This window comes from Penaeus japonicus, unplaced genomic scaffold, assembly GCF_977035675.1.
Source record: "Penaeus japonicus unplaced genomic scaffold, GWHDUDI00000001_assembly GWHDUDI00000009, whole genome shotgun sequence".
Lineage (NCBI taxonomy): Eukaryota > Metazoa > Arthropoda > Malacostraca > Decapoda > Penaeidae > Penaeus > Penaeus japonicus.
In genome coordinates, this window is record NW_028234411.1 from 31228168 (window position 1) to 31243167 (window position 15000).

At 36.8% G+C, this 15000-nt stretch overlaps 1 protein-coding gene across 23 annotated transcripts; it reads left to right on the forward strand.

The window, feature by feature from the left end:
- Positions 1-2283: 2283 nt before the first annotated feature.
- Positions 2284-14060, forward strand: NAT1 (N-acetyltransferase 1). Of its 23 annotated transcripts, none has more exons than XM_043008251.2 (20): positions 2285-2414; positions 6060-6170; positions 6356-6494; positions 6655-6752; positions 6872-6982; positions 7107-7247; positions 7375-7563; positions 7700-7810; positions 7928-8089; positions 8198-8317; positions 8454-8621; positions 8946-9051; positions 9531-9847; positions 9987-10155; positions 10300-10394; positions 10542-10763; positions 10874-11125; positions 11337-11523; positions 11919-12040; positions 12882-14060. In XM_043008251.2, the coding sequence occupies exons 4-20, from the start codon at positions 6735-6737 to the stop codon at positions 12948-12950; spliced, it is 2559 nt and encodes an 852-aa protein (XP_042864185.1). In that variant the 5' UTR covers positions 2285-2414; positions 6060-6170; positions 6356-6494; positions 6655-6734; the 3' UTR covers positions 12951-14060. The 23 variants fall into 23 exon arrangements, with proteins under 23 accessions (XP_042864180.1, XP_042864185.1, XP_086396106.1 ...); XM_086539980.1 differs by having other exon boundaries at positions 10303-10394; XM_043008249.2 differs by having other exon boundaries at positions 6386-6494.
- The last annotated feature ends 940 nt before the right edge of the window (positions 14061-15000 follow it).

Sequence of the window (15000 nt, forward strand, 5' to 3'; positions counted from 1 at the left end):
CTGAGACCATAAACAACGTCATGAGGCCAGTGACGGTTAGAAAATGACACTGACTTGTAAACTTAAACAATATATATCTACTTAAAGCTACTGGCGAAGTTCTTACAAGCAGTGAAAAATAATGCCTGTTTGGTAATACTGAACTTTATATGCTTTATATGTTTTGAGTAATGGTCCCCCGAATTCGTTTCTCACCACTGATCGAGAATTGGCACAACGGATCGGACGGAGGGGGGAGGAAAGTGGGGTGAAAGAGGGAAAGGGGGGGGGAGGGACGAAATTTAATGCAAAAGTTTAAACTGCTCATGCCAATCCTTCTGTAAACCAAACACTACACTCGAGCAGAGACGTCACGTCACAAAAATATACAAATAAATATTTTTCTCGCACTTCTAAATTAACAAATTCTACCATAAACATGGCGTCTAAATGGTCAAGTAAGCACATCTGTGATCATGCTAGTGTCGCTTATCTGAATGACGTCATTGTCACAATGCCCAATGTCTATCTGCCTGCTGACCTCTTGGAAACTTACTCAGACATCCGGTATTGCCACTAAGCATCCGTTGGACTTTCGTGGACTTTCCCACTAGGTTCGTGGTAGACATACGTCACTTCCGCCCTTGATATCTTCCTCTCGGCCTATATACCTTCTTCCGCACCTCCACCCTAGAATGCATATGTACCTCTCTCCATGTCTCGACCCTGAACCTCATGTTTTTTTCGTGTTTTCGTGTTTTCTTACTTTCGATAAGCATACCTTGATCTTGGCCCTCTTAGTTCATCCCTGATCTCGACTCATACATTTTCCAATTCTCCTTTGTCATCATCCATTTCTTTCTGCAATCGGCAACAAAGTATTACTGGTTGTCTGTCTCTCACGTTTTGCCCTTGTGCGTTGCATCTCGCAGTCAGGGTCCATGTCAACAATTTGGCAATCTGAATTCAAAAAGAGAGAAAAAAGACTTCTGACTCTGGCAATGGAGGAGGGCGTAAGATGGATTAGGTGCTATATGTGAGATATGTGTATTATGTCACGAATGTTATCAAAAATTCGCATTGTTGCAGTAATGGGACTATTTAGCGTCAAGTATGAGGGTATGAGATTTATCGAATGAATCCCTGTAAAAGCGATAGACGTTACATCTCTCACACCTATAAAAACACACTAACTAACACACAACACACCACAAACACACACAACTCTATCTCACTAACATATATAGATATATAATATATATATATATATATATATTTATATAGATAATATTGTTTGTTAGTTATTTATATTTGGATGATATAGTATATTTAGATCGTATTAGAGATAATATTAGAGTGTTATATGATATATATTTGATTATTGTTATAAGTTTTAATATTAAATTGTTATATGATGTGTAGGTGGGGAAAATTGTTTATTGTGATATTATTAATGGTCAATACGCAGAGAGAAAGTGAAGTTAATACAAAATTAGTAACTACAATGGGAAGAACATCGTCACTCTCACAATCTCCTCGTCCACAAACAGAAACTCGGAACATAGAGCAACGATAGAAGGGCATATAAACACAACTGGATAGGGATGTATAGTAAGGAGTAGATTTAAGACGCAGTTGTGTGAAGTTCTACTAGGTGCACGAGATCTAGCTTACAAATAGCACTTCTACGTCCACTCTTCCGGTAAGCCTTAAATTTGCAGACTCATGCATGAGGTAAAGACATTGCTTAATTTCGAAATATCGTTCTACAGAAATGCTTCCTCTAATTAAACTGCCTTTCCTAGAATGCAACGAGATTCTCTGTGTTGCTCTATGATAGCTCAATTAACGTCGACATACTATATTTATTTTACCCTCTAAAGTGTTTGTGCGAAGTAAAAGTCATTATTAATTGAAAACTATCATAATACGGTTGTTTTAATACCAAATATAAAGTTCAAATAGGAAAATATAATAATTATGCAGGAAAAAAATGAAAATTATCGTACTATAAAAATGAAAATTCGTACTCTACATATCAACATTCATTATCTGAATAACACAATTTAGATCCATATATATAAAAGCGTGATTTCTAACGACCAAAGTTCCAAGAGTTTAGTCATCGATTTATTTCTCGGATTCACATATGCAGAGAAGCGGCCATGACAGCAGACATGACGTCATCTTTGAGGAAGCGTTCCAATAATTCTCACCATAAAATTTCCTCAATCTCAAAAAAGCAGTATACAAGACAACACGTAGATAAATAAACCTACTTCGAGGAGAATATTCATTTTTGTCATTATCCCAAATCTGTGAAGAAAGACCGATCCGAAGATGGTCGAAAGCCTTTTGAAAGAGTTTGGTCCCACATTATAAGCAGGCCAAGCGACTTCGAGGTTGCGAAAGCCCTCGATCCTTCCCTCCTTTCGGTGAGTTTACGCGTCGCTCCTCTAAAAATTTCCATTTTTTCGCCCAACAGTGCTCTCCGCCGCCTATCTATCGCTGTAGGATCGTTTATCAGTTTGTCTTCGAAGGCTGTAAGTTATGGAATCCAAGTTTGAAAGTGAATTTAGGGAAATATTGATCGCCGAAGAACGTGTTGCGTAGCTTCCATTATGCAGGTCGTCAAAATGCCATCGGAAAGAGGAGATTCTTCCGAAGGCTCGTCATTATTCAATCCTCCTGCTGATTGGGACTCCCTTGGTCCCAAATGCGACTTTATGAGGAGGTGGTTAGTGTCGTAGAGATGAGAAAGTGGAAATAAATATCTGGTTCGAAAAAAGGAACGATTGCAAATGGATGATTTGAAGTTTCGTTCGAGAAGTTGATCAAGGGATTTTTTTTGTTACTGTACCAGTCTATAAGGTTTTTTAAGGATAGTTTTGGACTCGAGTAAGGTATATGGTGATAGTTGATGACTATTGTAGGTCTTTTTCTCTCAAAATGTCGAGGATTAAGTGAGTTTTTTTGTTGGATGTGAATGAGGAAAATATAAGGAATTTAAACGTAGCCTCTTGATGTTGCACAAAGATTTCCGAACTTAGTTTCGCTTTAGATCATGTAGCGTATTTTATGGTGAAGGCTTGAGTAATTTTTTTTCAATTTTTATTTTTTTTTGTTAGATTTAGGATCTAATTTGTAGATTTTATTGGGCACTAATATCCATTTTGTCTAGTAACTTCTATTGGATCAGTGTTTATGTATTTGAAGTTTGTGATGAGGTTATGGGAATTTCGAAATTTTTAAATATTACAAGTTGAAGGACTTGTCAAAAACTTGTCAGTTGGGTAGGCGGTGGCATGTAATTATCAAACAGTCAGAAGCCAATTGGACAAGTGTACATTCCTGCTCGTTTCATCTTTGTGTAAAGTGGAGGTGAATATGGCTAGTATTTCAAGCACACTTGTGTATTCCATGCTGGTTTTCTTTTGTCAAATTAGCTGTCGGCTCGGCAGTTAATCTCAGAGTGGATTGTACGTTGTTGAATTGGGTATTTGTCCAAGTCCTGTCTTGCTGGAATATATATGGTGGAGACTTGTCAGTCTTTGTTGGAGCATGAAGTGTATTTCTGAGGTTTTATCAGGTTGGAGAGATTATAGGCCTTCTATAGCATCATACCTGGTCGACTTGGATAGATCATGATCATTATCATTGAGAAGAAATTTTCATTATGATAGGATGTTGGTAACGCTGTCATTTTTATTTTTTTCATGTAATTCCTTTGGACTGTGTTTGCCCACAAGCAAGCATTATATTGGAATGATAGATCAGTGAAGACCAACATGCGAGAATATACTTGTAGGATGTTTGTTGGCTTTGCCGAAGTTTGGAGGCCATGGTGACCAGGTACATTTTCAGTTATATTATAATGATAGTAGGGTCTTCGAGTTTTAGACCAACCATCCTCAGTAAGTTGCAAGTGGATTTAGCTAGAACACAGGCCGTATAATTGTGGGGAAATCTAATTCTGGAAGGCATTACTATCAAAGGAGGAAGGCGTGGTTTGTAACAAAGAAACCTAACCAAACCAAGTGCCATATAACCTTTTAATCCCCTTCACTCACCCCAGTTCTATTCCCAAGCAATACTTCATGGGACCTTTAAAAATTTGATTAATAGATATTGACAAAAGGAAATAGTAGAGATGACACTTAACTTCTTTTGTATGATTGTTATGTCATGGCAGTCAGCCAGCCTTACCTATTGCCCAGCTATGTTGTTGCATTATACTCTGGTTTGGTCCTTAATTAGTTCCAGCACAGTGTTGCAACTAATTGGCATACCATAAATCTTGCCTCCTGTATATTACAAGACCTGAAGAACAAAGACAGCAACCCTTCTCATGTCACTAAATATGCATTCCTCTTTTGACGATAATGGAATGGTTCTAGATTTTAAGCTGTCAAAAAGCTGATTTATTAAACAAGTATTCTTTGTGAAATATAAGGTACATTCCCATTTGGTTTATCATAAAGAAGTCTTTACATATTTACTTGCCAAGTTTATCAGTTTATATATTTATCACAGTAGGTGAAATAAATCCAAGATCCTCCTTAACCCTTCTAAGAAGGATGAGATCTTAACTCATTGCGGACAGGCGCCTAATGACCTAACTGGTCATCAGGATGGCGGTTTATGACACTAGCTAAAAATTGGAGGGGCGGGAAAAGGGTTTTCTCCGCCCCCTGGGTAGTGCAGAGTAGCCCAGACAATATTTTTCCATAAATCCTTCATAAAATGTGGGTGTAGGCTGACTTTGGAACCCTTTAGCTCTGGAGATAGTGCCATTACAGCCATAATACTTCATGACTGTGGGATTCAACTATGAGCAGATCCCAATGTCGCGTCATGTACGCATTAACACCCATCTTTTTGGCCTAATAGTTGCTGGCAAATATGTCATGACACCCGTATACAATAGGTTAACATGTATTTTCTATTATTTTCTAGATTTGCAGTATGGTATGAGACTATATATGGTCCAATAGCAAAGTGACACTAATTAGCATTTGGTATAATGCAAGTTACACAAATGAATTAATAACTAGCTATTATTTTGAACAATAAATGGTCTAAAAGTGATATCCTGTAAAAAGATGTCTGAAGGGGAAGGGTTCAGCAGATGGTGCTTTGTTCATGTATCCTTTTTCTGTTCAGAATTAGTTTGCTAGGAAAGGAAAAGGTCAAGGATATTCTCTTTGTTGAGTCAGTGTCCATTTTCAAAGACACTCCTGGTAATTTAAGTTTATCCTTAAAAAGTGATGTAAGTTTCTTTGTCTTCTGTGAAAACTAGGTCAGCCAAGAGCCTCTCATATATTGATTTTTTTTATAAACTATTTGGTTTAGTAGAAAGGTCCATAGTTCTTGAGGATCCTCCTTCCTTTTTGTACAATTCTAAAAAAATAATTTTTAAAGGAGAAAGTTGACTTGTTCTTGATTTTGGTTGAGTCATATGACCATAATTGTTTTCTGGGGAAGGTAGCTTTATGATTAGTTTTTAATCTGTGGATTACTTTGTGGATTTGTGCCAGTTTCCCTGTGATGGTAATATTGAATGCTGGGAGTGCTTGAATTTTATTTATTTTCCCAATTTTTTACTAATGAAATAAGTTTGCTTCTCTTGTAAAATTATTGCTGATTTTGCATACACCAAGAGAGATTTTGACACCAAAGCTAACAAATGGTTTATAGTGTGATTATGCTGTGTCTTGATATGTAAGCTTATTTGATATTTATAACTTATAAAAGGCTTATTAGACAGAAGTTCTAGAACATTGCCATTGTAGTGAATGAAGTGCAATGGATGAAAATTTAAGAATTGCCTAATCCTAATCTAGGGATAGATCATTGATATTTTACATTCCGTTGTAGTAGTCTGCTTTCTGTTCTGCACAAGTTTTATATTTTGTTTGACGAAACAAACTTTTTGTGAAACCACCTTTGTGTGTGTAACTTGGAACATGGTTAAGGATTTCTTTCTCTAATCTCTTGTATTTTAAAAATATTTCTCCTCACAAAGTAATGATATTAAGGAAAGTACTGTAAATTGTATTAATTTCCTTTTCTTTTTCCAGGAGCAGACAAATTTCCTGAAGAGCGCCATTTTTTATCAGGGTGGGTTACCAACGAGCAACAACGGACGGGCAGAGGAGCCAGGGGGGTGCTTCTCGCTCCGTGGGAGGAAGGTGTGTACCTGTGGCTTTACTTAAGTAATGATTTTAGAGGTGAAACTGTCATTGGAAGATCATTTTATTAATTGTTTAGTGAAAATCTAAATATTGTTTGAAAATATGTGATACTAAGAACTGAACCCATTATATTAATGAAACCTGTGTGATAATGCTAATATATTAAGTTATTCTATTTATAGTGGAAGGGTCTTAATAGTAATGCCTTACAGGGACGATTTACGTTCCCTGTCCAGTAGCAAAAGGCGATGGATACCTCCTTCTAGCTTGAGACGAGATGCACATACCCCAGACAACAAATATGACCTTACTTTCAGAAAGGTGAGTTTTTTTGTTTTTTTTTGTTTACACATTAAACATGTGTGAATATATCAAACCTAAAGTGTCAAAATAAGCAGAGAAAATAGTTGAGCCTGTTCCATAAATCATTAAAGTTTGGATGAAATAAGAGTAGAATAATTTTTCTTTTTTTCCTCCATAGTTCATTTTATATTTACCTTGATGCCCAATGAATATTAAGTCGACTATTGCAAAAGATTTTTAGTGCAGCAATATAGAATTATGATTCTGCACAGAAAGGTATTATTTTGCCTATTCTCTTAAATATTTCACTGATTGTACATTTTATATATGAAATAATAATTACTCAGGACTTTAGATATATGAATATACATAAATTTTCTCATTTCCTTTTCCAGGTTCGAGGAATACTCAACAAACTCACTCCAGAGAAGTTCCATAAGCTAAGTAATGACATCCTAAATGTAGGGCTAGATTCCACCACACTTCTCAAAGGGGTCATTTTGCTGGTAAGTTAAACTTCAAACTTTAGCCATATAGTATATATTCTATATATTGTACAATTATTATGATTTAAACTTTCCTTTGTCTTACTTGTTCCCAGTTTTCTAATCAAGTTTTCAATGTCAACAGATCTTTGAGAAGGCCCTTGATGAACCCAAGTATTGTTCTATGTATGCACAGCTGTGCAAACGGCTGTCAGAAGAGGCTCCAAACTTTGATCCACCAGACGGACCTTGTACTTTTAACCGCCTACTTTTAAGCAAGTGCCAGGTAAAAAATCTTAAGCTCTTATTATTTATGATTGATTACTATATATCCCCCACCATATATTGTATGTTCATATTTTATGTATTGTTAGATTTTTTTACACGGTTTTCATGGGCTATTAAATTTTCAGGATGAATTTGAGCGGCGGCGACGCGCCTCGGAGATATGGGATGGGTCGGAGGGATCCGCCCTCTCAGCAGAGCAAGAGGAGGAGCGAGCAGCAGCCAAACGGAAGATGGTGGGCAACCTCCGCTTCATTGGCGAACTGGGGAAGCTGGAGATTATTCATGAGTCCATTCTCCACCGTTGCATCCAGCAGGTGTGTTCAGGTTTTTTGGGCTTCATCAATGTTGTTACTTGGAGCCAACATGAAAGGGTTTTGTCCTATTCCAAAGTAAAATTGTATGTGAAATGAATACTAGATGTACATTTTATTTTATAATCTCTCTTTGCAGTTGTTGGAGAAGCGTAGGAGTCGACCAATGGTTGACTTGGCTGAGGATCTGGAGTGTTTGTGCCAGATAATGAAAACTTGTGGAAAGGTGCTGGACAAGCCCAAAGCTAAGGTAAGCACAATTATGCACAAATAAGTTTGTCATAGTAGAATGTAATAGTAGATATCTTATGATGATTAGTTGTAATGCTTGATGTGCATAGAAATAAGCTACAAATTCTTCCCACAGAACTTGATGGACCAGTACTTCGAGCGCATGTACCAGTTGAGCAGTAACATGGAGCTTCTATCACGAGTTCGCTTTATGCTGCAAGACGTGCTGGATTTGCGCGCTGCCAACTGGGTGCCTCGGAAGGTAGCCCAGGTGGATGGCCCACGCACCATTCGCCAGGTAAGTTATTACAGTGTTGATAATTTAATCATTATTTTGCTTATTCCCAGTTTTATGTTGAATAAAGATATAATTTTCAAAACGTTGATAATTTCATATACATTTTAGGTGCGTGAAGAGGCAGCACATGACTTAGGTGTCTACATCCCACCACCGTCTTCCCATGGACCACCACGCTCCTCCGGACCAATCTCTCCATTGGCTGGAGTCTCGTCCTTTTTCCCTCAGGTAAACATTCTATACATTCAAGATAGTAACGGCAGTAGTATCGTTTTGCTACCTAAGCATTCTTAGTGCACTATTGAGTTCCAATTTTCTATCTAAATGGTTCAGAACCTGGTATGAATTTTTCCTACCTTTCCAGCCTGGAGGTAATCGTACGGGAATGGAAGACGTATTTATGGGTGCGGTGACTCTTGGCACAGGCCCAGGGGTGATTTCATCTCAACCAGACAAGTATGGATACGACTCAAATGGATTTGGCGGTGGAGTTAGTGGCGGAGGGAGTTACAGGCCACGACAACAGCAAGGGGTAAGATTTTCCCTCATTTTCAACTTTCACCCTGTTGTAATTGTTAACAGGGCTTTTCCTTACAAATCCATGATTTTGAATATTAGATATAATTTAAACTAACATATTTTTTTTTAGTTATTTACCATTATATTTTATTTTGAATAGCAATTTTTGTAGCATTCCAATGATTTTTTTCCTTGAACTTTTCTTGTAATGATGCATGTGCAGTTATTAATAATAACCATTTTTGTTAAGGAAGACCTGGCCTTGTTCTCAGTACCTCATGGAAGATATATTGTTCACATTGCGTAGAGTAAATTTTGTGCCATTATTTTGTATCAGGGTTTCATCCAGCACAACTCTTACCAGAACAAGCACTTCAACAACCAGAACTACAACAGACAGCAGCAGAATAACCAGTATAACCAACAACAGAATTACAGCAACAGTAAGTATAATTTGTTCCTGTTATTTAATTTGATAATGAATAAGAAGAAATCAATTTTTGATCATTTTTAAAAGGAATGTTTGCTGTATTATACATTGACTTTAAAGCAGTTAAAATGATTGGTGGTATCCCTGTTTTTCAAACAAACAGATGAATATAAAGTGCACAAGTAATTTTGCCATTCTATATTTTAATATGCTATTAATATTAAGATGTATGATTTTCAGTATACCCCCAATTTCATTGTAGGATTGTTTTGATCAACACATTCTTGCGCGCGCACACACATGATCACACAACATAAATGCAGCAGATATGGTGACTGATGCCTTTGTCTCTGCTGAAAGCAGCAAATTTTATGCTGAAACCTAGCTCAGATTCATCATTGTTGTAAAAAGCATTGACCATTTAACCATATAGGTACTGACCTTATATTTTGAAGTGTTCTCATCATTTCTTACCCATTTTCAATTACCTAGTTGCCAATAAGGACTTGCCCCCACGCTTCAAGAAAATGTTCAGCCACAGCAGTGGAGGAGGATCTAGCTCTTCTGATGGGGAAGTGTCTCTCCGCCCTGCAGCCTCTAGTATGATGCTCAAACCCAAGACCCCGGGTGTGCTGCCACAGAGTGCCCTTGGTCAACAAGGGAATGATCATCATATTCATAGCAGCCTTCCTTTAGCACCACAGCCCCAGCCTCCCAACCAAAAGCCAACACCGCCGCTTATGCACAAGGATCCCCCAATTCTTATTAAGCAGGCATCGATGGAGAAGTCAAAAGCCAACAGGAACAAAGTAAATAAGTTGATTTTTGTGTATCCTATGAGTTAGATAAGAACAGAACCAATTCAGAAAAAGAATAATGCCAATTTTTATATATCCAAAGGTATATGGCTAGACTGAAAGCTAATGGCTAATTTTCCTTTAAATTCAGGGTCCAAGTCGTGAGGAGTGGCTGCGCCGAGTGAAGAACTTGTCAGAGCAACTAATGAAAGAGCAGAGTTTGGATGATACAGTGGAGAGTTACCGTTCTCTGAAGTTGCCTGAACGTCTTACTGCAGAGGCAGCACAAGTTATCATCAACTTACTGTTGACACAAGAAGGTCAGTATTTGAAAGAATGATTAATGATTTGAATAGTACTAATGATGTATAAGTCATAATTTGTTTATTTTCACTAGAGATTTTGACTGAACACCGCCAAATAAGGAAATTATGCATAATTTAACATCAACTTCATTAATTCAGCAGAGAGCAATAGAGAGCTGGGCAGTCAGCTTTTGGAAAGACTTCGCAGTGAAGGGCTTATGAATGTTGACCGTCTGTTTGATGGTGTCAAGCAAGTAAGTGATGTGTAATTGCATATATATATCAAATGTAGTTATTGGCAAAGATTGTTCAAGACATTTCCTATTGCAAGCCGTGTAACTGATGTTGTATAACGTTTAATCCCTTCATATGATTTGTAACCAATTTTATCATTTTTATAGGTGCTAGGTCGACTGGATGATCTAGTGACTGATGTACCAAGAGTCAAGTCTCACATGGCTGGAATTCTAGGTCACTTGATTGCATCAGGAACCTTACCCTTGGCAGATGTTGCAGAACCGCTCGAGGGTGGGCAGCACTTCCCACTTTTCCTGCTCATCCTTCAAACTCTGCACAAACTTTTGGGAAAATCTAATCTCACGCAGACCTTTAATGAGAGCAAGGTAGGGTTGGCAGATGTAGAGTTATATGCATTTTGAAAATATTTGTACATGTATTCCATCCTCAAATCTTTAAGTTGTGACTTATTAAATTTCTATTATTTCTCCTTCAGGTTAATCTCTTGAACCTGCTACCAGAATCTGATCGTACCAAGGAGAAGTTAGCAGACCTCCTGGAAGACCGTGAGCTCTCCTTCCTCTTCCCTTTGTTACGCATTCAGTCGGATCTTTGGCGAGCTCTTATTGCAGACCCAACCCCTCACGCTTTCTACAAGTACATCAAGGACACTTTGGATCCAGAACATCACACTGCACCTGGATTCATCAATGCCTTAATGACTGTCCTTGTGAAGTACATTGTGCAGGTGAGGTTACCAAGTCGCAAATTGTTCAAAAAGGATTGTTTTTAGAATCATAGTAAGCATTTTTATATGAACCTTTGTTTGGTTCATCCTCATACTATTTCTTTGATTTATGTTTATATTCTTCATATGTAGAGTGAGCCCTTTTTTATTATTATTGACTGGAAATATGTGCATTTTATTAGTAATGGCTAATTAAAACTTTTGAATTCAGGAAACTACTCTGGCTGCTGGTGCTGACCCAACTACCATCCCAGAAAAGATGGTCACAGAGCGTGAACAGGAACTCTTAGCGAAATTCAAGCCAGTGTTGCAGGCTTTCCTTCATGACCATTTACCACTGCAGGTTACTGCTATTTATGCCTTGCAGGTCTTCACATACACAAACAACTTCCCTAAAGGTATTTATTTTTTGTTCACACACACAATTTTGTTTTTTGGATACAAGTATGTAGTGTTCAAAAAGAAGGCTTAAATATTTCTATAATGATTAAATCCTTAATGATTGTAAATTTATGGCACTTGGAATTTAAGTGGAGTATTGAGACTGATTTTTAATTTGTACATTGATAAAAGCTAAGGTTCATTCCTCTTGGTGATATTTATTTGTCCCTTAACACTTCAGATTCGCTCTGTATGCAATTTGAGCTGGTATGCAAAATTATTATTTTTTTAAATGGCTTATTAGATTCAACAATGATAATGGCTGGAACCCATGTAGACTCAATAGGTAGAAGAAATTTGATAATACTTTTTTCTCTAATTTTACCTAATTTGCACTCCCTCTTTTTATCAGGTATGCTGTTGCGTTGGTTTGTGAACCTGTATGACCTGGAGATTGTAGAAGAGGATGCCTTCCTGACCTGGAAAGAGGATCTGAGCCAAGATTATCCAGGCAAGGGCAAAGCCCTCTTCCAAGTAAGTATATGGTGAATTGCATTGACCATAGTATTTATATTACTTATTTAGAAAAATGTATGTACAAGGCTCTGCAGAAATCATAAATTATTGAAGGCAATGGAAATTGAAATAACATTAAGGAGTTTCAGTAATTGTTTTTTTACTATTGTTAAAGCTGAGGATTGTAATTTCAGTAGTATTACATACTTTTGATAAGTAGTTGATGAAGTTTTGAAAAAGTCAAATTAGCATTGAGTTTAAAAAAGATAGTATGGATTAGATTTTGGGTATGGTGTGATGGTTTCGGTTACCAGTCTTAAGGGATGACACCACTTGGAGAAATCATTTCTTCTTGATATATAGCCTATTCATGCTACTTTCTATATAACAGCATTAAGGCTTGCAGATTTGGTACACAACAAAAGAGGAGCAATGCATAGACCCAGTATATTTAGTTTAATCCAAGATAAGTTCTTTCCTTCTTACTTTAAAGAATAGTGGAGTGAAGATTTGATTGATTATACTCTAGTTGCTTTTTAGACCATAGACTTAACTTTCAAACTTTAATTTATATAATCAGTTGCCTATGATTTATGTATATAATGTTTGTATATCCATTACTTTGGAATGAATCCTTCATTTGCAAGTGTGCCAGCTGATCAGGGCCTTGTATGCATGGTAGCTTGATTGTATAACCTAAAGCTAGTTAGTGGCTTAGGATTTGTCTAGAAACTGTAATGCAAGTTAATGGCAAATTTCTATGTGACTGAAGAATCGATGTAGTAAGTTCCAGTGACATTATATCTGGGAAGTTCGTGTACACTGCATTGCAGACAATAATAATATTTTGACTTTTCAGGTTAATCAGTGGCTTACCTGGCTACAGGAGACTGAAGAAGATGACGAGGAAGATGAAGGAGATGCTTAATAATGGAGATTTTACGATATGAACAAAGGAGATGTTAGTGAAGTTCAGAAGAGATGTGCAACGAGAGAGAGACTAATGGATTAGATAGACACAGGATAATCCCAGTATTTGCAAATGATAAGTCAAGAATCGATATTTGCGAGTCCTTGCTCTGAGGAGACTGTCCAGTTTCTGATGCTTCATGAGTATTTAAATCATTATCTCCAGTTACTACTGCTGCGTGTGCCTGTAGAGGCAGAGACGGCCAGAACTCCTGGGAACAAGGCTTTAATAGTGCTGTGGAGAGGTAATGTTTGGCAAGATGAAGTTGGTTTTTGAAGAAAGAACAATAGGAAAAAATGAGCTTAAGCCAATTATGGCACATAATTGCAATATTGGCTGACACCAAAGTGTTCTCAACACAACCATTTTTTATGCGGATAAAAAAAAAAAGTAATGTGAAAAAAACGCTTATAAAAAAAAGAAAAGGAAAAAGATCGTATAAAACGGAAATGCCTTAGTGTTGTATGAACTTTCCTTATAATCTCTTATAATCCCCTGTTTTTGCTTCTCAGACTTGAGCTGTGTCAACACTAGGTGTTAATGGTAACATATTAGCCAGCACTTGAATATTTAACTCTGATTTTAACCCCTTCTGTGACAGTGTTATTTTAGGTACTTGAGAGCTTTATTTTCTTTTCTTTTTTCATATTTTTTACCTTTGCCTTGTTATAGATTTATTAGATCAATTTAAACTGGATGGATGGAGGTGACATCTCTTATTTATGAGAATGCAGTGCAAGTTGGTTGATTCTTTTTGTACTCAACACTAGGTACGAGTGTTTGTGTGTATGGGTTTTTTATCAAGAGTTTTTCCAATTAGGAGTGTTCTTTTGGTTTCAGATTGGGTCTTCAACCTATTTCTAGGGACAAATCCAAATTGTGCAGTTTTATTAACAATCCCACCTTTAGGGATAAACATGTTTTCAACACTTTAGGCATAGATTGACTTGAGTAAATCATTCCATAATGAGTAGCCATGGAGTTTGGATGTCCTTTTTCACTACTTCGCTGTCATTGTATGCGGCTATAGCACATTTGTCGCACTGACCAATAAACATCACTCAAATATGTTCTCATTTATATCCCTTTTAATTCAGTGGCTGTGGTGTATGCTTGTGTATTCTACCATGATTCTAGATTTATTAGGTCCCAGTATCATAAAACCTTAGACTGCTTTTTCAGTTTTAATTTGGTAACGAGTAGAAAATTTCTTGAATTTAAATTTATAGGTCTAAATACAATACTGTTATTGTAATATTTTTTAATGATTCCTTACCTGTTTCCTATTCTCATTATAGTTACAAAGCTGTTTTTAAAGATGCGATAAATATTTATTTTAATCTGTATTGGTAAAAGGGAAGAGTAAATGTTTATGTACAAGTTTTAAGCAACACCAAGTTATTGTTTGTTGATTTGTAATTTTTCAAAAAAATGTTTATAGTTGAGTTATAGTTACTCTTATTCATAAAAGTCGGTGGGAATAAATTTAGATAAATGGTGCGATCATGTGCATATCCACCGCTTGGGAACAATACGGAAAGTCTGAGAGCTTGTTTGAAATGGAATACAATTTGCTTTTCCCGCATTCAAACATGTTGCTCTCACTTCGAACTTTAATAATAATTTTTGAAGGTTATTTCACTATAGCATTATTTGCGGGTTGATATAAACTAAGTTGCATTTTGACAAAGAACCATATAAATACATTGGCGGGTTGTCACTCGCCATTTTTTTTTTTAATTACAAGGTTTTAAATCAGTCCAGATTACAAGACGGTTATTTGTATGAATATCTCCGCTTTATTTACCACATGCGTGGTTAAGTATAAAGGCGCGAAAAGAAACCTTGTACAAATTATGAAATGAATAAAACAAAGGTAATTCCATCCCATATGTTGCTTCCTTATTGCCACCTGAGCGCGCGTCCACACGACCGGGCATTCCCTGCGGCCAGTACCCTCGCCAGGAAATTCACTCCATCATCCCGGCTGAGTCGGAGTGGCCAGACG

What these genes read in the sequence shown, in the direction of transcription:
- NAT1 (XM_043008245.2), top strand. Translation starts at nt 6,375, where the DNA reads ATGCCTTACAGGGACGATTTACGTTCCCTGTCCAGTAGCAAAAGGCGA. An exon ending in TACTTTTAAGCAAGTGCCAG is followed by an intron (nt 7,248 to 7,374) that starts GTAAAAAATCTT and finishes TTAAATTTTCAG; the next exon opens with GATGAATTTGAGCGGCGGCG. An exon ending in TTGTGAAGTACATTGTGCAG is followed by an intron (nt 11,126 to 11,336) that starts GTGAGGTTACCA and finishes TTTTGAATTCAG; the next exon opens with GAAACTACTCTGGCTGCTGG.